Genomic DNA, 23,089 nt, shown 5'->3' with positions numbered 1-23,089 from the left:
TTTTTTTTTTTTGGAAATAGCCAAATGCTGAATCGAATTCCTCACATTAAGGATGCAAAAAGTACACGAGGGGGAGAAGCCCGACACAAATCACTGAGCTGAAGAACAAGGCTCTTTTATCCGAAGCAATGAGCTCTTGATATTAGTTTAGGAAGTCTGAGGTAGAAGGCGCTATTGCGCAACCCTGTCGTTATTGTGGGCGAAAGGTGTGATATGTCTACTCTGGAGCCTTATGGAGGGAAAATCGTTGCCAGGGTATGCGTTGTACGGCGTACGCATCTGACTTGATGAGAGGCACGAAGAGCCGGTAGAGCTGGGTTTCGTCGAGGCGTTCTGTTGGAGACGTTTTGAACAGGGCATCAATGCAGAGGTCAGGACCACTTTCAGCAACCAAACAAAGCAGCGGAACCAGGGGTAGACCCGTCACCTGGCTCTTCTTGAGTTCTTCATCCGGCAGCATGCTGTTTCAGGTGGTGCAGTTGGCGAGAACGGACTAGCATAGTACTCGAGTAGCTAACTGTGCGACAGGAGCGGAAGTGTCGCTGTCAATCAAAAGCTAGTTTACGATCCTTTGGGTCCAACATCAGCGGACCAAGGCAGTGGACCAAGGCAGTGGACCAAGGCAGTGGACCAAGGCAGTGGACCAAGGCAGTGGACCAAGGCAGTGGACCAAGGCAGTGGACCAAGGCAGTGGACCAAGGCAGTGGACCAAGGCAGTGGACCAAGGCAGTGGACCAAGGCAGTGGACCAAGGCAGTGGACCAAGGCAGTGGACCAAGGCAGTGGACCAAGGCAGTGGACCAAGGCAGTGGACCAAGGCAGTGGACCAAGGCAGTGGACCAAGGCAGTGGACCAAGGCAGTGGACCAAGGCAGTGGACCAAGGCAGTGGACCAAGGCAGTGGACCAAGGCAGTGGACCAAGGCAGTGTTAGAGGATGTAGCAAATAGCGTACGGAGATACCAATTGAATTGATTGAGTTACTCCTATCAAGAGGAGCATTTGGCTCACACTAATAGCTATAGAAGCGCATTACTGCAACAGCTCAGAAACAGCATTTGGCGTTCAATTCGTATAGCAATGCTCACTGCCATAAATAACAGGGCGTAAAAGTTACAAGAGCGTTTCGTGCGTTTCGCATGCGGGGACCCCTGTATCATCCTGCTAATACGTAACAGATACGTATCGTATGCGCAGGGATTCTGACAGGCAGTGGTGATGTGTCTGCTCGAACGCGCAAGGCTACCAATAACATAGTAAATAAAGCAATAGTACTTAGTAGTAGTCATCCAGAATGCAGTAGGATTTCTTGGCACTTCAATTCTTACCACTAGTACTGCGTACTATATCAGTATCGAGTACTAACGTAGTAGTACTAGTACTAGTACTAGCAGTAATATAATCTACTACGTAATAATTGGCATTTTACACTGGAGGTTCGATTTTTACGTCTCACACTGGCAGTACAACCACGTTGTCATATAGTCTCAGATAGGCCAAAAGGCTCAACTCGCGGTGATCTGAAATTAACAGCTTGGAAATGCAGTTGGAATGGAAAAGGTGCCAGGAAATCTTATTACATTGTGGGTACTATTGCATTGTTGGTACCCTTGCCTTACTTACCTTTTACTCCGTCCCACCATGCGTACCCAAACTTTCATTGTTCGCCTTCTAGAGTCTATCTCAACTTCCATTGGCCTTCAATCACAAACGCCCCCAACTCAACAGCTACCTGATAGCCGCAACCCCTCTTCAGCTCACGCCACCATCTTATAGCGCCGAACAAAGTAGAGACTTATTGTTATTTGTCCCACCTATGCAGTCATAAATCTGGTCGATACTTTCGTCTCTGCAATGCATCGGTCGATGAGACAAGACTGCGAAAAACGGTCTCCAGACTGAGATGAGCCAGCTGGGTTTGTTCCACCTCTGTCAAAGCTCGCCGCCTGCTGCATTCAGCTATCACGTTATCCGAATTTGCAAAGTCCCAGACAAACTCCCAGAACTTCTTCCATGACCGAGTCATCAACCTATTCACTCAGTCATGGCCATCATGAACAGAAGAGCGGCCCCACTTGTAATGGCCCTCTTCTCTCTCGCTCCGAGCACCCTCAAGCCCGTCTCCGCCGCTGTCGACCCCAGTCTCATTCCCGACGACTGCTCCATGGCCTCCTTCTTCACCTCCTGCAGCTCCACCCCCCTCCCCTGCCCTCGTCTCGACACGCCCTGTGCCCAACACGTCAACGGGTGTTACCAGTACGAGGAAGAATGCTTCTGCGCTCTTCCGCAGCCCATCGCCTGCGCCTGGGCCTGCCCCTGGGCCGGGTGGATGCGTGTCGAGGACTGGTATCGCAACACCTGCGGCAGCCTCAAGACCATTGACTTCGCTCTCGCTCCCGGGTGCGCAAGGGACTGTATCAGAGAGGGTTCGTTCAACTATGGATGCGTTACCGAGGAGCAGTCGTGCTTCTGCCAACACGCTTCCGTCTTCGACTGCGAGCAGCAGTGCACACAGCGTGGAAAGGATAGGCTTCAGGAGTGGGTAAGGGATCAGTGCAAGTACACGGAGGGAGAAGAGGTGTGGGTTGTGCAGAGTGGGTCGCCGACGCGGGAAGAGGCGATGACTACGGCCACAGCCACTCCCACCCAAACGGGAAGGGAGGAATCAAATGCCTCCAAGGGGGATGCAATCATCATCAACTCAACAGCGGATCCGCTGTCGTGGTATGAGATTTTGGCCGTTACCGTGGCGTCGGTGTCGGGAGCGGCGCTGGTTGTGGCATGGTTCCTTATCTGGAGACATAAGCGGATGGATAGGAGGAATATGCAGAGGAGGCAGAAGGAAGAGGGCGAATAAACTTTTATTTACAATGTCCTTATTATCTAACATCCACCGTCTAACGCCATTTTTCTTTCCTTTGTCATGCGAGGAGTCCCTGGTGAATTCAAGCTTTACTCTATGCGATGTAGAAGTATTTCGTAGCACACTCATAATCCTGAGTAACGTCTCTATCCATTCCTTATAACTCGCGCTTCGAATCAAATCAGATCACGCATATCCTTTTCCGATTCCTATTTATCTGGTCTTTGCGTAAGAGGGCGTTTTGAATTCATCCATCAAGTCTACGAATCGCCAAAAGCGATAACGAATCCGTCATGAGACTTGGGCCCCAACTAAGTGTTCGAAAAGCGTCAGAGTCTGGAGATGGTAGATCCGTGAATTTTCGATCTTTGGGTAGTCGCAAGGAGTTTCGTAATGGAGTACTCAAGAGGTGGCTAGTTCAGATTCAGCGATGGCTTGTTCTTTTTGTTTTTAACTCTTTTCAAACTAATGAACGTAAAATCAGGTGACCTGCCGAGATTTGTGCAAGAAAATCCTGCGAAAAGATTGCCTCTGAAAAGGAGAGTGCTGTGAACCACATAGAGTACAATACGGGAACAAGTAGTTGACCGTGAGACGCGTTATTGAATGATTATCGTCAAGTTCGAAGGCTAGTACTCAATCAATCGTGCTTCTTCGGAGTCCTAGAAAATTTACTGAATATCAAGACACATTGCTGAGTATCACGAGGTGAACCTTCCGGTTTGCGGTCAACTGCCAATCAAGGACCACTATTAAAGATCCGAACATGTGTTCAAGAGAACGTACTCCGCGTAGTAGCCTCGTATTTTACCCCATAATCCACTCGTCGTACAAGTCATCCATCGTCAGGTGAACTCGCTAGTCTTCTTACCGAGACGGATTGTTGTCAAAGCAGTCGCCAACTTGCACATCATGAGCGCATCTTTGCCCACCTCCTGCCAAAGCTCCTCAACACTCCCCAGTCCGAGTTGCTGTGCGGTCTTCAAGCTCCTGGGGTCGATAAAAGGAGCAAGACAAGGCCAGACAGCTTGTGCGGTGTCGCAAAAGATGTCCAGGCCGACCTCGCCAATACCTTTGATCTCCTTCAATGCGGCACGGATCTGGCTCGGGGAGGAATCTGTTCACTTGAGAACGTTGTTGAGATCGCCACCTGCGGAGAGTGTGTGAGCGTTCGAATCCGTTTGAGCCTTGGTATGATGAAATCCCACGTACCATATTTGTCAAGAACCAAATCAGCCAAGTCGCCCAGCATTGTAGCAGTTTTCTCACGATAATGCGTGTAACCACCTTCTGTTAGTACCTCCGTCCTCTCTTGCCAGCTGCTGTTCTTCAGCTTTTGAATATCATGGTATCCCGCGTCAATCAAACATGATACACTTCGTGCAGCAATCTCATGCGAGATACGAGCTGAGGTTAGCATGGCATTGAAGACGAGGGCAAGCATGGTCTCAGGTAGTGGTTGATCCGGCGCAGGAAGTTTGGATTTTTGCAGCGGCAGTACGCCATATTTTGATAGAATCGATTCCACCTTTGGGTTTGAGATGTGAGCTCGCCCGTCACTGGTTGCTTCTGAGGATTTACTCTTTTTGGTTGGCCCTTGCTTCGCTTTGTCTTCATGGCTCTCTTGCACTTCTTCATGGGCACGTTTGCCCGTGGCGGACTTTTTAGGTGTGCGCGACTTCGCCGGCTTTTTCTCTGGACGTTGAGATTTGGGTTTCTCCTCCTTCACGGCCTTAGGCTTGGACGTTGCTCCTTTCTCAGACGCGGCTGCTTGCGACTGAGCTCTGGTTCGCGCCATTTCAACATGAAAGATGTCAATGCTGGATAGAGGCCAGGCAAAGCGCGAGGAACGAATGGAGCTGTGGCATTTATAAGCAACTGCTTGAGAAGTGATGTTCCCCGTCACTCTCAAGAAGATAACTCATCAAGTGGTAGACGGCTCGAGAAGCAGGACATATTCAAGTTAACAGAGACCCTTCGAGGCATGAGGAGTCTGACGTCATGCAATCTCTGCTGTAAATGTGCTGTGCATACGAGTACTGAGCTTGGCTTTATGACCATCGTATGCAGATCTCATGGAGCTCCATCAGCATAGATAGATCTAGACAGCTGTATGTCAATGCTGAGCTGACCATCGCAACATGTATTAACCTGAATCGCCAACAAGGTTCAAGTTATTGCTGAAGCCCTACTGATTCATCATTGTCTTGGCTAGGAGCCCTTGGTCACTGCAGTTCAACTCTTCATGTCTTCTTAGCCATGTTTACTGGTGCATTATGTTTGGGGCATCAGCTCCTGCTGTTCCGAGGCACGCAAGTCCTGCGATACAGATGGAGTTTCTCCACCGCTAAGTTCTCAAACCAAACTGGAATACATAAATTAGAGCGACCAAAGAATTGAATACCCTACAGCTTCTTCAGAAGGTTTCGAAACAGACATCTATACTTATTGCAACTATCCTAGTTGGGTAGACACAAGATGAGTGATAGTGTCCTGCTCCATTGTTTGTATAGCTTAGCATCCCAATCAACATGAAACAGGGTTGGAATCATATGATGCTCATCGGTCTGATCGATAATGGAGCATGTATTGCTGACGCCTCCGGATCGTGTCGTCTCTCCTCCTCCACTCTAGTCGGTTTAAAAATGGTGCTCATTCAATTCATCTGGCCCAAAGATAGCACCAACCTTTCCCATCTAACGCGAGCTAGGGTTTTGAGCGCTCTGGATGTCCAAATAAACAAGCAGAGTCGTGGATACTATCGGGACGATAAGAAGCTGGGACAGGGCTGTATAGAACAATGGAGGTTCTAGCTTCTTTCATGATGGCGGAAATTCCTTCTGTCGATGAAGACTTGCTCTGACTCACCTTGTGGATGAGTCATTGCTTCTGCAGAACTACTGTACCAGTCAGTGATTCTGCCTAATCAGGTCAAGCGTGTACCGAAGCAGGCACAAGAGCTTAGGCCGCTCTCTGACGGTGTTTGAAAGTCTGATCGGATTTATATCTTGCCTTTCCAAATTTCTTTCACCTAATTCTCACTTCCAGGACCTTCCATCGCTCCTTTCCTGACTGTTCTTGACCACTTTGTCTATAGTACAAATTCTTCTAGTGCTTCATGAGTCAGGGTTCTGTCTTGAAGACGGAAAATCCTTCAACTCCTAACTAGCCATTACTTTTTCTTTTCTTTTGCACACGTGGTGAGCTTCCTCAGTATTGGCGCATGGTGGCGAAATTTGTAGAGGCACTCTGACTGTAAAGAAACAGAACGGGGTTTGTCAAGCCGTATCTTCGTGATCATACATTTTTTGTGCTAAGAGCTTGGAAAAGCACTCAATCACGATGGCTAGCCACCGTCTCAAGGTGCCTGAAAGACATTACTCTGACGCGTATTTGTTGTATCGGCCTGCATGGCTGGCTAGGCCCCGAGGGTTTATAAACTTCAAAGAAAAAGAAGCGCAAGAATTTAATGACCTGATCGATGCATTCATACCAAAGGATGTGCGGCACTGGGATTGCCGTGAAGATGACTGGGTCTTTTCTTACGCTGAGACGGTTTTGCGGGTCACGAACCGTTCTGACCAAGAGTCGTGCTCAATCTTCGTATCCAGTCGTCGTCTACCGAGGGATGTGGTGGAAGTGATGAGCAGAGATCTTCAGTGCATGCTTGATAGAGAATTTGCCAAGATCAGTGGTGTTCTGGACTTTGCAACACTCCTTCTCCGCCTGGTGGAGGCCGCCAGTGCTCACTTGCTTGCTTGGAGAGAAGAAGTCAGATCAACTAAGCTGGGTCTGAAGCCAAACAATAAGGTCTGGCAGCACGGGTGGGATGCGAATTATGTATCGGATTGGAAGTCTATCTTGGACAACCCTTTCGGTCTGAACCTTGATAGCATTGCCGATACCGCTCACCATATCCTCGGCATGACTCCAAAAACGATCTGTGCCGGTATTCCGAGCAATTTCCGCATCCTCCATGTTGAAAGTATATTACGGAAAAATCTGGCTGGTCGATTCGTGGAATGTCAAGAAACCATGCGAAAACATCTTCTTGGCCGGCCATACGACGAGCTCCGGGCCTGCGTCCCGAGGTACATAGGAAAAAGCATCTTCTCGGGTACTACTAAAGCTGACCTTGTGGAGCATCTGGTGCGGCCTAGGTTGACATTCCACGGTACCATGAAAAGATATGTGGCATCTATCGTGCGGTACGGCTTCTTGAAACCGGGTCAGAATATTGGAAAGACGTCAGAGGTGGTAGCAGTACGTTGTGGAAACACTTATGGCCGTGGTATTTATTCATCTCCAAATCCTGAATTCTCCTTATCATACGTCGGCTCCTCCGCAACGGCCGTGAACAGTAGCGACGTCCCATCTGTCCGGCTGATTGTCTGTGCGACCATAATGGGGAGAGCGGTCACTCTGAGACGTGATGATGACTGGCGGCTTCATGATTATCCCTACCCAAACTCAGATTCTCATGTTGGCAACAATGAGCTTGAATACATAGTGTTCAAGGCTTCGCAGATCTTGCCTTGCTATGTTGTCCACTTAGACTGGGGTTCAGAGGAAGCTCGTCGTGCTCTCGAGAATGTACCACAGAGCTCCAATGTCTGGGCAGAGACTCGGGCCAGAAAACCAAACACGAGGCATCCAAGGCTCGAAAAGCAAATCTTGTATCCGGGCGACAAGGTTCGGCTTCAAGCCGCGAAGCAGGCAGCTGCAGCAAAGTGGTTTCCCTTTGGCTACGGATCAGCGAAGGGCAATTCCTTCAAAATCGAAGAGATTGGCGAGGTCTCGGATGATGAAGAAAATTATGGGGACTACCAACAACAGGCAATGCAGAAGTTTGAGGGCACTGAGTACCAAGAAGAAGAGACTGGAACTGGTGGCCACAGCGGACAGTATTGGTTTGACGAGTACTATTTGGAGCGAACCACACAGCTTCATGTGAAGATTAGTCCAGATGATTGAAGATTGAAAAGGACATTGAAACTCAAACCCAGAGATTCCTCGAGATGTAATCATGCCGCAATGCAACCTCTAACTCATCCGCAACAGATCATGGCACGGCTGGTTGCAACCAAGACAGATTAGACCGAGCACTAGACTGGATCATCGCCGAGTTGATCGACCGAGGGATGTCGAAGTTCCTGCAAGCGGAACTAAATGCATAATTTTTGTCAGAGACAATATCTTCTCAAGACCAGTCACATTGAGGCTCAGATTGATGAAGTTTCACAACATGATTCCACCAAAAGAGCCAGGTCGATGGATGGAGATGCATATCAGATGCAAGTGGTCCTTCTAGAGTGCGTGAACTTTGCCATGACTTGTTTTTATCAGTCACTGCAATGCCGAGCCCAGGGCACCAGTCGTCGAGGTTACCTTCCACAGAAGGCTGGATGAACAAGAACTGGCAGGGATGTCAGGACTTCTTAGCAGTAAACCGCTCACTGCTCTTCAAAAGCCATTTCCATCTTTCCATTCTCTGCCAGCTTCGAGAGCTCGATTCTTTGGGTCTTCTCCTCGTAGGAATGCATCTTTTTTCATGGTGGACAATTTGAGATCCAATTCGGTCAACCGTACTTGAATGCTGGCTTTTTGTTCTACCGCCTTCTCATCATCACCGAGCGACCCTTTGAGGTCCGCAAGCTCCCTACTCTTTCTCCTTATCGCAAACCATTCCTGATACTTTTCTTCGCCTCCAAAGCAAATACCGTAACCATCACAGTAGCAGATACTTTCAACAGGGCAGAACTCGTCGACACCCGCAAAAATGTACTGCCAAACATACTCCCAGACCCGGCCAGATAATCGGTCATCAAGGTCTGTGTCCAGGAGCCATCTCCGGAAGAAGATATATTGCTCTAATGGTAAATTCCGGATCCTTTCCCTGCTCAAGGCGAATTGTGCACAACATGGTTGTGAGAGTACCGTCGGAGGCGCTTCAGCGTTGGGAAATAGCTCTAGCCACGCTCTGCCAATGACGATTGCCTCAGGTATGTTGCCATCATTGTCGTCTGCTACAGAAGGGTGAATATGGTCAGGACAACCTGGATCCAAGTGGCATCGCATATTCATATATCCATCGCGAGTAACCTTGGGACTACTCAGCCGTCTTACCATCTCGACAGCATCCGAGAACATGAGGTCATTGTTGTGCCAGGTAACTCGGTGAGCATGCATGAAGATGGCTATGTCACCCAACTTGTCGTAATGATCGATGATGTACGTGAGATAGACCATCACTTCATGGCCTTTGTTCTTCGGAACGGTGAGCGAAGCATGCGGCTCGTCCACCACATAGACAGCTGTGGACAAATCTGGCTCGTTGGCAAGTTCAGCCAGCCACGTAGTGTCCTCCTTGGATGTACTGGCTATGACGAGCGTCCTGGAATAGTTCTGGCTTGCAGGTTTAGGAGTTCCTGGCTGGTACCTTGGACGAGGAAATGCACCCAGCACTTTAGGTTGTATTGGTGTTGAATTGGAGTCATCCTTCTCGGGTTGCGCATCTGGCAGAGAACTCCGGATCGATACTTGGTTCCGATTCGACCGCAAGAACAACACGACAAGGATGAGGGCCAAAACACAAGCTGGAAACAACAGCCTGGAGCGGGAGTGAAGGACCATTCTGGTAATGGTTCAGGAGAAACCTCATCCGCCACTTCTGTCGAACCGCCGAAAGGACTTGGAATCAGTCTCACCAGTAGCTTCTGTATGGATGGATGAGCGGGGCCAACAAGCACGCTTGTCTACAAAGATGGATGGCCATCAGGAGGAAGTTTGGGGCACGACTTCCACGACGTAGGGAGTAGATGATTGAGCATATGTAGTAAGAAGTGCATTGGGTCTAAATAGGGGTAAGTTAAATTACTACGGCGGACCATTATTAGGTTGGGCGCCAAAAACTTCGAACTTCCAGATCAGTTTCCGTCATGATAGAAGGTTATACAGGTCTCCTCTTGCAGCATGTACTGATATTCCTCTTATAAATCACAGTTTTGATGTCACAGAAGACTACGGACTCAACCTAATATGGGTATAACGAGATGTATCTAATAGAATGCTTTAAGTATCAACTCACAAGCGTACCGCAAGCAACAAGTGTACAATAACGGGCAACGTACAGCAAGAGAGTGGCTGAAGAGGGTATCTCTAAAAATGCCCCCCAAAGGATGCCCTCTCGTTGTAGGTGATTTTCCAGGGGACGCCCCAGGGTGCCCTAAGAGAATGCCCAAGCGAGTGTCCCCAACAATATCCCAAGGGTTTGCCATAAGAAGATTGTTACTTAATACTTAACTAACTTAGTAGTAGTCGGTACCAACATTTGGGAATGGTCATCGGTCCATAATCCTCGGTCCATAATCCTCGGTAGAGACAGCGGTATGACAGCGGTATGACAGCGGTATGATAGCGGTATGATAGCGGTATGACTGCTGTATGACAGACATGCTATAAAGTGATGTTTCCTTATAAAGAACTATTATGGTACAGTACTTGTCTGTTCGTAGTCATGGTAACCTCGTCAAATGAGTTGTAGAGAATTGTATAATACTGTATGACTAGCGGTCGCGATGACGTTTGGTTGGCTGTTTACAATCGTGAAAAGATAGGCTCAACTGCTCCGCAACCCAAGGGATGACTTCATCGCCCTTCATGGTGCCACCATGTTACCGGTCAGTAAGAAGTCTGGCCGATCTCTATGCTTGCCAGCTTTTCGTATCTCAGGAGTGCGTCAACGCGGCGCTTCTCGTCTTCATCAACCTCGGTCAGCGAAGCGCGATTCGAAGCGTGTAGCTTCGTCTAAGCAATCCTACCCCTCTCGTTCCTCCTCTCTTCACATCAAAAAGCCTGAGCCTTCTCCTGCTCAAGCGCAAGGAACTCCCTCGTCGACCCCCTCGATATCCGATGCCCTTGCTTCGGCTTCGCCTTCCGAGAACAATCTCCTTGCCCCCGTCCACATCCCAGAAGACCCCAATGCCGTTCTCAAGGAAACGCATCCAGCCACCTCCATTCTGGCCAATTCGGGGCTGGTGGTACAGAGGCAAATTGAGATGATGAATATTTTGCTCGGATTTGAGCAGGCGAACCGATATGTCATCATGGATCCACATGGAAACCATGTTGGCTACATGGCGGAGCATGATGGAGGGTTTGGGAGATCAATAGGAAGACAGATGCTGAGAACGCATCGAGCTTTTACTACACATATCTTTAACAGGGAGCAAAAAGAGGTTCTTAGGGTACGATTACCGAAACTGACCTGATCTTGTGGAGCAACAGCCCTGACATCTGGCAGTTCCACCGACCTTTCTCGGTGATCAACTCCCAAATACGTGTCTACGACCCTCTAGAATCCGCTTCATGGCTTCCTTCCGCCCCCGGATCCCTAGGCCGCACCTCGCACGCCATGATCTCCAGTGCAACAGATCAGCCCGCCCAAATCTCCACTCTACCTCTCTCAGACATGCGCATTATCGGTGAAGTACAGTCACAATGGGCTCCACTGAAGCGAAAATACAATCTCTTCCTCTTTCACCAGCCTCCGGGCGAAACTAGCACACCGGTATCCGCTACTGGCCTCGACCTATCAGCAGCACAACAAGCCCAAGTAGCAGCGCAATCCGGCGGCGCTGGTGAAGGCCAATACGTCCAATTCGCCTACATCGAGGAACCACCTCTCTCCTGGGACTTTTCCCTACGCTCTTCGTCCAATAAGCTCATCGGCTCCGTCAATCGGAACTTCGCCGGTTTCGCACGAGAGATTTTTACCGACACGGGTGTTTACGCTTTAAGGATGGATGCTGCAGGGCTAGAGGAGGAGGCAAGCAAGAGACATATCATATCCAAAACAGCACATGGGGAAAAGGCATACAAAGACGTCGTTGCAGGTGAGAAAGGTGAAACGGGTATGACCTTAGACCAAAGAGCGGTTATGTTGGCAACAGCAGTGACGGTGGATTATGACTACTTCTCTCGCCACTCCCACGGCAGCGGGATAGGGATGATGCCCCTCTGGATGGGTGGTGGAGAGGCCGCAGAGGGCGGTGCAGCGGCTGGTGCTGCTGTTGGAGGTGCTGAGGGAAGCGCAGCAGGTGCAGCGGCTGGTGGTGCAGGGCGAGCAGTTGGTGGAGCAGCTGGTGCAGAAGAAGGTGCGATAGCCGGAGCTGGGAGCATAGCAGGCTACGAAGCAATACAGAGAGGTATGGGAGGGAAAGCGCCGCAACAACCGCCGCCGGTGGATGATGCATCACCACAGGCACCACCCCAACAAGATGGCGATATGTGGGGCCAACAAGATGGTAGTCCGGATGGCTGGGGTGGTCAAGGGGAAGGAGCAGGTAAAGGCGAAGATGTCTGGGGCCAAGATGGACAAGATCCATGGAGCGGTCAAGGCGGAGACGTTGGGGGTGGCGGTGGGGGAGGAGGTGGTGATGGTGGTAGTGGATGGAGTATTTGGGATATCTTCGGTGAATGAGCAAAAGATCAAATATGCCACGATATTAACAAGCGCTTTCGGTTGCCAGTCACGGAAAGTTCACACCAATAACGGAGCAGGCGCTCGTGGTGAGAACGAATAGTCCTGGGCTCACACGGAGCGGGGACCCGGAAAGACGAAAAAGGTCTCGGCTCATACATCTGTAAGATCAAGCGATGGTGTTCGCATTGCATCTCGCCCTTCACTCATCTCTTATTTCGCAAGCCGGGAAGCAGGCATACCGCCCTCCGCCAATCCACCACCACCAAGTACCATATGTGGTATGCTACCAGCTCAACATCTCATACCCATAACCTCCTGTGCGAGCCTCGGCTTATCATGATTCGAAGGCGACGGAGGGGAGAAAGAGGGAGGCTATCAAAGATGCAGATGATACTCCAGAGCCATAGCGTTCCCGCATGAAGCCGCAGATACGTACGTATAAGTATAGGTATACCTATCAGCATGCGAAATTCGCTATGGTAGATCAACCTCCTCCTCCTCCTCCTCCTCCTCCTCCTCCAAGGGCCCCTCTTTCGCAGTTCCTAGCAAGTGATCATACCTTGGCGAGGACAGCTCGCTTCTGAAATGCAAATGATAGCAAGAATTGAAGAGCATTAGAATGCTCGCGACAAACGCTGGCAAATGTGTAGATCTGTCATGATATAAAAGGGGCGCAACTCAGGGGGAAGAAATAAAGAAGCAGAAATACAGCATACAATTTTTCAGATCCCTAGATAGTCGGCATATTTAACAACTTCATTTTCCTCAAATCATTCCATCTTTGTTTCTTCCTTCTCTTTACCATTCTTGCCCGTCTGCACCGTTTCCCCCATCCATCCTATTTTCATGCATATGTTGGTCATCACTAGATTTCTGAGAGCTCAAAATCCCTGCTGGCTTACACTTCTCCTTCACGAACCCGTCCATCTCGTCGTGGCCAGTGCATTATTGCTTCACCTGCGATTGAAATTCAAAAACCTGCTCGCAGTGAACAAGATGATCGAACTGCTCACGATAAAGGCTGACAGGATGCCGAGATCCCTCCAACGATAATCGAACGAGAAGCCAAAAGGTTCATAGAACTCATCCCCAACCCTGTACGCACAATATTCACACGCACTGGTAAGATTATCCCTCAAATACCCCGGACCCCCGTTTTCAAAGAACCTAGCCATATACTCCCCACAACTCTGCCCACGGGGGGCCTCGAACCGATTGAATTCCAGCTCCGTGCACTCCACAACCCTATCATGCAGCTCCGTCGTCACCATCCCCCCTATCAGCCGCGTGAAAGGGACGAGCTCGTACAGCCACACGCGCCAGAAGTACGGGATTTGGGGTTTCGGAATGGTGACGCCGCAGAAGAGGGCGAAGACGATGACGACAAAAGGGTTGAGGAGCGCCGCGATCAATGCTGAAGGCGTAATGGCGGCAATCGCTTGACCGAGTGCTACCGAGAAGAGCTCCACGACCAGGATCATGAGGAATTGGTAGCCGGCGCGGGAGGGGTCGGGTTGGAGACCGGGAATGTAGTAGAGGGGCAGGAAGAATGCAACGGCTGGAGGTGTGAAGGGTCAGTACAGCATGGTTGTGGGACAGACACGCTCAAGGGGGTGACAGTGGTAGCTTACCGCAGAGTATCGAATACGGCAATTCGGCGATGACCATTGCCAGCGCAAAAGGAAATTGTCTATATGCTTTGGCGGCGGATTCACGGTAGAAGATGAGTCTGCTGAGATCGTATTTGGGCTCAACTTGAGCGAGGATTAGAGCGGGTATGATGGTGACTTGGAATATGATGAAAACACGGTACTGCAAGGATGTTCGGCTGTTGTCGAGGTTCAAGAAAGCGAGGCCAGACAGGAGAGCGATGACAACGTGATTGAAGAGCCGAGTAAACCCATAATTAGGACTGCGCCAGAAACTGAGGTTGGTGCGCCAGGTGACGACCTTTATCTGATGCATGAGAGGAGTGGCATATTCTTTCTCTTCAACTTTCGGCACATCTCCAACGGCCCGCATGCGCGACTCCTTCATCTCATTGATTTCTCTCTTCGCGGCGGCAAATTCATCACTCTCCCGCCATACCTCGCCCCAGTCTCGCTCCCCAATCCGTGGAGAAATGCCAGCTCCAATAGCGTCAAGCATCCACTCCGCCACATTCGCCTTGGGTGGGCACTCAGCACCGTGTCGGCGGAAGTAGTCGATTAGAATCTCGGCGTCCTTGCCGATGTCTCCAAAGTAAACACACTCTCCACCGTGCTGTAGTAGCAGCAGACGATCGAAATTCTCAAACAGGGTACTGTTTGGCTGATGGATCGTGCAAAGAATGGCTTGGCCGGCCCGAGCGAGCTTACGGAGGAAGCGGACAATATTGAAAGCGGATTGTGAATCTAGACCTGATGTCGGTTCGTCCAAAAAGAGCAATAGCTCTGGTTTGGCAGCTAGCTCGATGCCGATTGTGACACGCTTGCGCTCCTCCACAGACAAGCCAGATGGTGGGTCTCCGATAATGGCGTCTGCGAGGTCTTCAAGCTCCAGAAGCGAGATTACTTCCTCGACGTAGTCGTATTTTTGCAACTGGGGGATTTCGTATGGCTGGCGGAGATCTGCACTGAAGCGCAAGGCTTCGCGTATCGTTTGCGTCGTTTCGTGCACATCGAGCTGTTCGGCATAGGAGGTACCGCGCTGGAAAGCAATACCTGGCTTAACACCATCTACCAGCACTTCACCACCAATAACGCCAATGTTCTTTCTTGACGCGAGCACGTCGAGGAGGGTTGTCTTCCCAGCTCCGCTGGCACCCATCAGTGCAGTGAGCTCGCCTGGCTTGACATAGCCGAAGACGTCTCTTAGCAGACGTATTTGACCCGCAGGAGTTGGGACGTCATAGGTCAGATTCTCCCACGTCAAGATCGATTTCGATTTGACATCAAGATCAGAGCCGGGATCGGTGCCCTCTTTCCGGAGTCGACGCTGCTTCTTCTCCTGAAGGGTTTCGTTCAACTTCCTTCGGTCACTGTTCTCCTGCTGGAAAAAGGTGGCAGTTCTCCCTCCTGCGCCATAGTGGAGCAGCTCACCAAAGACGGTATTCAAAAACATATAGACAAAGATCCAAACTATGATAAGGCCCCAATTCCGCCACAGGTCAGAAGGGTTATAGGAGAAAGCAGTGATGATGTAGTCTGAACCTGCCACGGACGGCACCGATGGTATACTACCGGGCAGTGTACAGACTTGGTGCTCCAAGCTGTTATAGCCGGGTCCCGATGGAATGAGAGACTCTCGACTACATTCTAAACTGATGCGGTCGAATTCATTCATCATCAATGCTGAGAAACCAAGGCCCAGGACGTTCATCCAGAAGATCCAGCTCAACCAATCTAGCTGACTCTGAGCTTGGAGCAGGTAGCCAGATGTTAGTACGAACAGGGTAATGACACACGCAGCGAATTTCATGGCATAATCAAAGTCAGGGCAAAGACATCCAATGGTTCTGAAGAATAGGGCCATGGCCACGTAGCAAGAGATGTTGAACAGGATGAAGATCCAGAAGGCGCCTGCATCTCGAACTAAACCAGTCATGAAATAGACGATGATGCTGAAGACAAGAATCTGTATTGTAGCAAAACCTAGATCAACGATGATTTGAGCCAGCCAGAGCGCACTTGGCCGGTGGAACGTGTAGGCCTTGTGTTTGTTCACGATTGGTCGACCCAGCATTGTCGCAGGTAGTTCGCCGAAGGCTTGAAATGCATTGAATAACAGACTTATGAAGAGCACGCCCCCACGCGTGAAGGCTCCTTGAGACGTTTGAGGTGTGTTGAGCCAGACCGAGCCCACCACAAACGCCACAGCAACACTTGTGATCCAAGAAACCGTGAATGAAAATTTATCCTGCCACTTGATAAGAAATTGTCGTTGCATCAAGGCCCATACCTGGAGGTAGAACGGAACTGAGTACACGGAAGATCTCGGAGTGTGTTTCCTTTTTGCTTCACGGTGAGCAGCTCGAAAATCATCGTAAAGTTCTTTCTCCTCATGTATCTGCTCTCTATAGCGAGCCATCTCCTTGGAAAGCTTTTCAGCGTTTTCTGACCTGTTGAATGCCTCGACAAACGAGTCTGGAGAGGAGGGTGCGTTCAAAGCTGACCTGCCCGGCTCATACTCACGTTCATACTCATCGGTGCAGCCTGTCAAATAATCCGCGGTGGTCTGTCTCGGCTTTGCGAGAAAGCCTAGACGTTCGAAGTACGCCCGTGCTTCGCCCGCGGGACCGAAGTACACCTGACGGCCAGAATCGATGACCATGACCTTGTCGAATTGCTCATAAATGCTCTCGCTGGCCTGATAGAGGGACACAAATGTGGTTGTCTGGTAAAGATCCGTCAAAATCCTCAAGCACTTACTATAGTCAACGGCGGTCGAAGAATCAAGGCCTCTCGTACTGTTGTCCCATGCCAAGACCGTGGCACCGGTGGTGAACATCTCGGCAATGGAAACTCGCTTCCTTTCTCCACCAGAGATGCCTCGTATGAATGGTCCACCCACGACGGTATTTTTAGTGTGGGTAATATTGAACATCTTGAGCAGTAGAGCTACTACGTTCCCTTTGAACTCATTTTTGCTCATGCCGGTCGGTCGTTTACCTGGGGTCTTGGTGTCCAATGCAAATCCCAATGTCTGACCAACAGTAAGAGAAGGGTGGTGCACATCGTCTTCCTGGTTGTACACAGCTTCACCGCGGTACTCCTTCGCGAATGTCTTAGCGTCGAAGGGCCCGTACATGACGGTACCGCTGACGCCGGTGTAGCCAAACCTCTGGTTTGATATAACCTTGAGGAAAGTTGTACAACCAGAACCGGGTCGTCCAAGTACCAATATCATTTCTCCGCTCTTTGCAACGCCCCTAAAATCTTTTATGATGTCAATTTCTTGCCCTTTCTTACCCCAGCCAAACATGGACATGATGGTGCCTGGCAGGTTGAAAAAATCGATGAACGCATCTGGGAATGTTTTAACGATGTTCTTTGCTCCACCAATTCCACGGACGGTCAAGTTATCCCATATGACACCTACCACTGTCAGGAGGGTACCAGCAGAAGAGCGTGGTAGGGAACGCACCTATCCTCTTTACCTTGATACCAGCTTCGTGCTCTGCAGCCTTGGCACCTCTCAAGGCTGTCTCCAGGTCCCACGGTTGTTCCACCGACCGATCCGAGTTGAGCGCTTTCTCGACATCCCGAAGCTGCCCCTTGGAATACTCTCCGGACTGCTGGCTATGCATGCGTCTGCTGCGCTCGCTATAATCTGAAAATTGCCGGTCAAGTTGGGCAAATTCCTGCTCGGCACGCTTGACATCGACACCAACAGTGTCTGTCCGGGCCAGGCCATCGACTATCAAGTTTTGTGAAAGTTCAAGACCCTTCTCGGGGTCTTCAGATTGGGCAACGCGGAACATAGAATGGTCTGAGCTTTTCCTCTCTGGAAAGGGCCGGGGCTGCTCTTCGCAGTGAGAGGCATTTGCGACATGGACATTCACAGCTGGAACCGATGGAGCAGCCATATTTGGAGTGCCCACCGTTGTCATAGCAGTACTAGTAGGGAAAGAATCATAAAAGAGAGTAGAGATGTAAGAGAAATAAGCTTTACAAAAACGAAAATAAGGGAAGTGGGCTGTCTACTAAAACGAACAGAGAGTAATCGCGAGTTCGGCATCGCGAGAGACTGCTTTTGGATATACAAAGCTAGAAAGACTTGTCCCGCAGCTTGTGGGTCATCGTTCGAACTGTCCATCGCCGCAAGTCTTTCTGTTGCCTAATCAAAACGAGGAAGCATAAGCTGTCGCGTTGCAAAGCCTATGACTCCACACAGAGCAGCATACACCAGCTGAGCAGCTTGAGAGTTGGTTACCTGTGCGGTTGCTTTGAGGCATAGCAAAATTTGGATGATTGGACGTCATAATTCACATCTGATAAGATTAGATTAGATTAGATCTCCACTCTGTCTAAGACAGTGACAGATTCTGACCAATAGTGCAGTGACACTCACATCACATGGTGAAAATGAACAGAAGCGAGTCCGGCATCGGAGAGCGTGCAGAAATTCTCCCTCATGCAATGCCAGGCGGCCGAGCAGCTTTGGCCTTGGCCTTGACCTTGGCCTTGACCTTGGCATGCAGGCCGACCTCGGTTGTTCCGAATCGACATAATGTAACTCAATGCTGCTCACTGGAGCCATAGTCACGGTCACACGATCCTGGCAGTGCGGGCGGCCGTGACAGCAGGTTGCCGGCTATCCAAAGCCTTGACTGTCATACAATCAACGTAGGAGCTGACAAGGACACTGCCTTGTGAGTGTTCATGACTTGGTTAGTAACGAGAGCCCTTCGGCCCGAAAGCCCCGCAGACCCAGCCGAGGCCGAGCCACCACATCTGCTGTACGACATAAGACGGCGTGCATGGGTGGCCATGATGGTGATAAAGGTGACCATTCAACCGTACTCTTGCCGTAGGAGAGATGACTTGACGCTATAATCTGCCTGAACCTTAATCGGCCTGGCATGCAGGTTGAGGATGAGGTCCCACACCGGCAAGCTGGCCACGGTACTGTTAAGTAAATGTAGGTAGTCACGTATCAAGGCTCTGAGGGAGAGTCGTCATGATGTTTGCTCTCCATTCTTAACAGTATACTCCCTGAGCCGTCTTTATCATCTCTTCGATCCGCCTTCTATCTGCCAGGACCATCGTTTGGAGCCTTTGCTCTAACTGCAGTCTCTCTTGCTCCGGAAGCCCTGAAACCTGAGATTTGGGTTCCAGTAAAGCACCCGGCTCTGTACTTCGCCACAATCTCTCCAGTCGGCCAGGTTGGTTCACTCCGGGTTCGTTGCCAAAATTCTGTAAGAACCAACGTAAGCCTCCCACAGTAGGTGGAATCTTCTGCAGCTCCTCCGAAGACACAACACGACTGGATGCTTGAACGAAAGACATTGCCAGCTCGGTCCAGCTCAAAGCATCTTTGGATGTCAGGCTAGCCGGAGGTTTACGAAACTCTACTGACCGTTTGCCGTACCAGCTGCAGAAGTTCCATGAGAAAGATCGGTCGTACTGACCACTTGGGAGTATGGTGGGATGAAGTAAATTTACCAGATCCTGGAAGCAGATCACCTTTTCGATCGCATCAATAGACTTAGGTCGCGACCGACCTGACTGGGCCAAGCCAGGGGCATCTAGCCAATTGCTCTTAACATGAATATTTCCCCGACGGCAACGAGGTACCAAGGCTTCGAATGCTGTTTCAAAGTGTATTACTGCTTGAGCAATCCGCTTGAGATCTGTCAAAGAATAGTCTGGCTCGAGCCCGATATGGATATGAGTGCCAGCCAAGGTGTTTCCTGCAATATCATAATTCGCGGAGAGATATGCCCATGTAGCCTCGACATCTTCTCGCCATCTTGAACCGGGATAAGCCCGAAAAAGGGGTGAGACAAGCTCAATGCCCCCTTGAATCTTCGTGTCAGCCGGGAAAAGTTGTTTTTGCTGCTTTCAAAAGAGAGTCACTTACATGGTATTCCGAAAGACATCAAGCTCTCTTCTTTCACCAGGCACCATTGCGTGTATGGGCCTTGGTAGTGGTATGGACGCAGGTACTCCTGCATCCGAGAATGCTGGACAGGAACTTGCTGGTTGTGTTGCCTTGTGAGAATCGCTGTGAATCCATCAAGACTAGTGTGGTTAAGCCATTCTTGGAGTCCAGCAAGGTAGAACTCTGTCTCAATACCAATTTTGATCGAGCGAAGTCCAGATGAGTATGGACTTGTCGAACTTTCGAGCAGCCCAGAGTGTCTAAGAGCACCCAGCGGAGCCAGCCTGCGACGCAAATCAAAGGATGGTTTTCTCAGCAGCCCAGCAGTTGTGAGCGTTGCACGAGACTGTGTCGATGGGGATATAGTGGGTTCCCGTGGCAATTGGGCCTGATTGCGTGCAGGCTCGATGGCTGATGCAGTAAATGTTGCCATGCTGGCATCCGCACCTTGGGTTTCAGAGTTTGGCAGTTGTTCTTGATCATCTTTGTCTGCTGATCGCAGCGGCATATTCCTTCCAGCTACCCACTTTTGTTGTTCTTCTTTTCCCAATGTTGAATTTTCTGTGGCACATGCATCACTCTGCATCTCGCCAGACGGGCCAGTAATTGGTCTACGAAGACTTGCGGAAGGTTGTTGAACCTTTCTCCGTCGTGTTGAGGTCTGGATGCTTGCAGGTTGACAGAAAGTCTGCGATTGAACTGAGCCATCTGAAACGTGTTGAATGCTTTTTGAGCTTGTACTTGGTGACTGGTGAGCGTGCGCTCCTTCCAAACCTACAGAGATGCATCCTGCGCAAGTTTGTATGCGTACAGCTCGTAAATGTCTAGCGGAATCGACTGCTCGACTACTAGCCTGCAATTTCGATAGATCAGCCGAAGGGACCTGCCCTGAGCGATTTTGGGGTGTGGAGAATGGGCCAGCGACGGAAATCATCTCGATACAATAAAAGATTTAATTAAGAAAATCGGCATCCAATTATCCAGCTGTGACATAACGGCCATCCTCGCTATCATAAGTGGAAATACAGATAGCAGCCGAAAGCATTGCTTCTCAGAACGGTATAAGGAATAAGCACAAAAAAGAGCACTTTTCTGGATAACATAATCATTAAAGTTCAATGGATGTTTTGAGTGGAGAGAACGAGGAAGGAATCGGATATTGCATCGTTTTAATATAACCGTTTCCGATCGTTTGAGTCACTTGTTTGCGGGAATCGTGAAACCTAGTAAGGAGATGATTAGTGCTTCCGTTTCACTGTTCTCACCAAAACTTAGTGGAAGCTGGAGATACGGTTGCGATAGGAAAGGACAGATACGAGGGTGTTGAATGAATGCTGTGCTGGAACCATTTCAACCGTTATGAGTGGTACTGATAAGATGCTGGAAACAAGTAAAAATGGATTTTGCCTGGTTTGGATGTGACTCAGCGATGTCACGTGCTGGGCCTTGGCAGATGCCGCCTTTCTGAGTATACTGCATCGGGGCTAGCACATCTGGACGTCATTGGCCTGCGCTGATAAACTCCCTCCCTGACAATAAGACGATATCAGGCACCGACCTTGCGGCGAAGAGGACAACAACTCCGTGTAGTGGATCATCAACCATACTACACTTAATACCAAAGATCTGAAACTGTGCTGGCTCAGGACACTGAGCTCGTGGGGATACGGCCTTTACAATCCGCCTTTCCTGATCATCTTTACGCGGTTTCAGCCCGGTGTCTTGCTCCACCACGACAACCCCTGGATTGACCAGATATTTGGTGTGGCCGGACGCCAGATCTACCTTTCTGTTCCCTCATCACTGTCATTCTGTACTCAAAAGGAGACTCATCATGTGGAGTTGGTTTAGTGGAGCGGGTGCCCAAAGACGAAAGGATGGACCGAAGAATGCCATATTATTGCTGCGGCAGCAGTTGGATATGTTACAGAAGAGGGAAAAACATCTGGAAAATCAAATGAATGAGCAGGAAGCCATTGCTAAGAAGAATCTTTCGTCGAATAAGGCCGGTACGTTGAAGCTTCATGAACTGGAGGCGATCTCATACTATCATATTGAGCTACCATCAGCCACATAGCATGGTCCGTAGACATACTGACCAAGAATCTAACATAGCCGCCAAAACCGCACTTCGAAGGAAACAAGTGCACGCGCGCAGCCTACAACAGACGAGTGACCAGATCAACCAAGTTGAGCAACAGATATATAGTATTGAGTCTGCAAACATCAACCAGGAGACACTCAATGCTATGAAGACTGCTGGAAAGGCCATGAAGGAGATTCATGGGAACCTGACTATCGACAAAGTGGACGCCACAATGTACGCAATCCTGAGTATCCTCATAACATCTGCTTTCTTAGAGAGGCTTCCGCTAACACTTCATCCCCTCCAGGGAGGAACTTCGAGAGCAACATGCACTCGGCGAAGAAATCGCCAATGCGATCTCAAGTCCACCAATCGGCGAGCCTATCGATGAGGATGACCTTGAAGCCGAACTTGAGGCGATGGAACAGGAGGCAATCGACGAAAGGATGCTTAAAACAGGCACAGTGCCGGTGGCAGATCTGCCTGGCGTGGCAAATGGGCCGATCAAAGGGAAGAACAAGGTACAGCAGGAGGAGGAGGATGAGGAAGAGGAGTTACGAAAGTTACAAGCTGAGATGGCGATGTAAAGCGGCAACGTTTAGGCAATGGTCATGCAGTGGGGATAAAGTCCTATGACTGGGATATACCGGACTTGGTGCATATGCGTTGTGGCGTTCTTGATGGGGAGCTTTCAGTTTTCCCTGCGTCAAGAAGGCAGATCATTCATATCGCATTGGTTGAGTATGATGCTTGTACTTCGCATGGAAAACCGATCGTCGATGAACCAGGTTCAATGCAGAAACAATCAACATAATACCATTTGATATCCGAAGGCTCATACGCAGCAAACGTTGTACTATCTGACTGTTTAGTGCTCAGGCTTCAACAAGAGTAGCCACTTCCCGACTCAGAGCGTCAAGCAATGCCTCACGATTTTAGAGGCATCAGTATGCATAGCTCGGATCAATTAAGGGTAAGGTCAGCCACCTAGTGACCTTTGCCTATAGCAAAGTTGATTTTCTTGCTTGTCCAACACTTGCTCTGACCTGGCGTACAGTATGTAAGGAGTCTACAC

The 23,089-nt window shown here is 49.8% G+C and overlaps 9 protein-coding genes across 9 annotated transcripts; 5 read left to right on the top strand and 4 right to left on the bottom strand.

The window, feature by feature from the left end:
• Positions 1–458: 458 nt before the first annotated feature.
• On the top strand, positions 459–931 carry EPUS_01238 (uncharacterized protein; the record flags this gene model as incomplete). The annotated part of the gene is made up of 2 exons (XM_007788531.1): positions 459–478; positions 529–931. 2 exons carry the CDS (start codon positions 459–461, stop codon positions 929–931), a joined length of 423 nt encoding a protein of 140 aa, XP_007786721.1.
• A 1,110-nt stretch (positions 932–2,041) lies between these two features.
• Positions 2,042–2,854, top strand: EPUS_01237 (uncharacterized protein; the record flags this gene model as incomplete). The annotated part of the gene is made up of 1 exon (XM_007788530.1): positions 2,042–2,854. One exon carries the CDS (start codon positions 2,042–2,044, stop codon positions 2,852–2,854), a length of 813 nt encoding a protein of 270 aa, XP_007786720.1.
• Positions 2,855–3,705: 851 nt separating this feature from the next.
• EPUS_01236 (uncharacterized protein) lies at positions 3,706–4,658 on the bottom strand (the record flags this gene model as incomplete). Its single annotated transcript, XM_007788529.1, has 2 exons — positions 3,706–3,977; positions 4,073–4,658. 2 exons carry the CDS (start codon positions 4,656–4,658, stop codon positions 3,706–3,708), a joined length of 858 nt encoding a protein of 285 aa, XP_007786719.1.
• A 1,544-nt stretch (positions 4,659–6,202) lies between these two features.
• Positions 6,203–7,834, top strand: EPUS_01235 (uncharacterized protein; the record flags this gene model as incomplete). The annotated part of the gene is made up of 1 exon (XM_007788528.1): positions 6,203–7,834. One exon carries the CDS (start codon positions 6,203–6,205, stop codon positions 7,832–7,834), a length of 1,632 nt encoding a protein of 543 aa, XP_007786718.1.
• Positions 7,835–8,323: 489 nt separating this feature from the next.
• On the bottom strand, positions 8,324–9,493 carry EPUS_01234 (uncharacterized protein; the record flags this gene model as incomplete). The annotated part of the gene is made up of 1 exon (XM_007788527.1): positions 8,324–9,493. One exon carries the CDS (start codon positions 9,491–9,493, stop codon positions 8,324–8,326), a length of 1,170 nt encoding a protein of 389 aa, XP_007786717.1.
• A 1,037-nt stretch (positions 9,494–10,530) lies between these two features.
• EPUS_01233 (uncharacterized protein) lies at positions 10,531–12,341 on the top strand (the record flags this gene model as incomplete). Its single annotated transcript, XM_007788526.1, has 2 exons — positions 10,531–11,106; positions 11,163–12,341. 2 exons carry the CDS (start codon positions 10,531–10,533, stop codon positions 12,339–12,341), a joined length of 1,755 nt encoding a protein of 584 aa, XP_007786716.1.
• Positions 12,342–13,297: 956 nt separating this feature from the next.
• On the bottom strand, positions 13,298–17,910 carry EPUS_01232 (uncharacterized protein; the record flags this gene model as incomplete). Its single annotated transcript, XM_007788525.1, has 3 exons — positions 13,298–13,902; positions 13,976–17,419; positions 17,469–17,910. 3 exons carry the CDS (start codon positions 17,908–17,910, stop codon positions 13,298–13,300), a joined length of 4,491 nt encoding a protein of 1,496 aa, XP_007786715.1.
• Positions 17,911–19,024: 1,114 nt separating this feature from the next.
• Positions 19,025–20,436, bottom strand: EPUS_01231 (uncharacterized protein; the record flags this gene model as incomplete). The annotated part of the gene is made up of 2 exons (XM_007788524.1): positions 19,025–19,845; positions 19,908–20,436. 2 exons carry the CDS (start codon positions 20,434–20,436, stop codon positions 19,025–19,027), a joined length of 1,350 nt encoding a protein of 449 aa, XP_007786714.1.
• Positions 20,437–21,762: 1,326 nt separating this feature from the next.
• EPUS_01230 (Vacuolar-sorting protein SNF7) lies at positions 21,763–22,601 on the top strand (the record flags this gene model as incomplete). The annotated part of the gene is made up of 3 exons (XM_007788523.1): positions 21,763–21,937; positions 22,044–22,248; positions 22,322–22,601. The coding sequence occupies 3 exons, from the start codon at positions 21,763–21,765 to the stop codon at positions 22,599–22,601; spliced, it is 660 nt and encodes a 219-aa protein (XP_007786713.1).
• Positions 22,602–23,089: the final 488 nt, after the last annotated feature.

This window comes from Endocarpon pusillum, assembly GCF_000464535.1.
Source record: "Endocarpon pusillum Z07020 unplaced genomic scaffold C720987, whole genome shotgun sequence".
In the NCBI taxonomy this organism is placed as follows: Eukaryota; Fungi; Ascomycota; class Eurotiomycetes; order Verrucariales; family Verrucariaceae; genus Endocarpon; species Endocarpon pusillum.
This window is presented reverse-complemented; position numbering and strand designations above follow the sequence as displayed.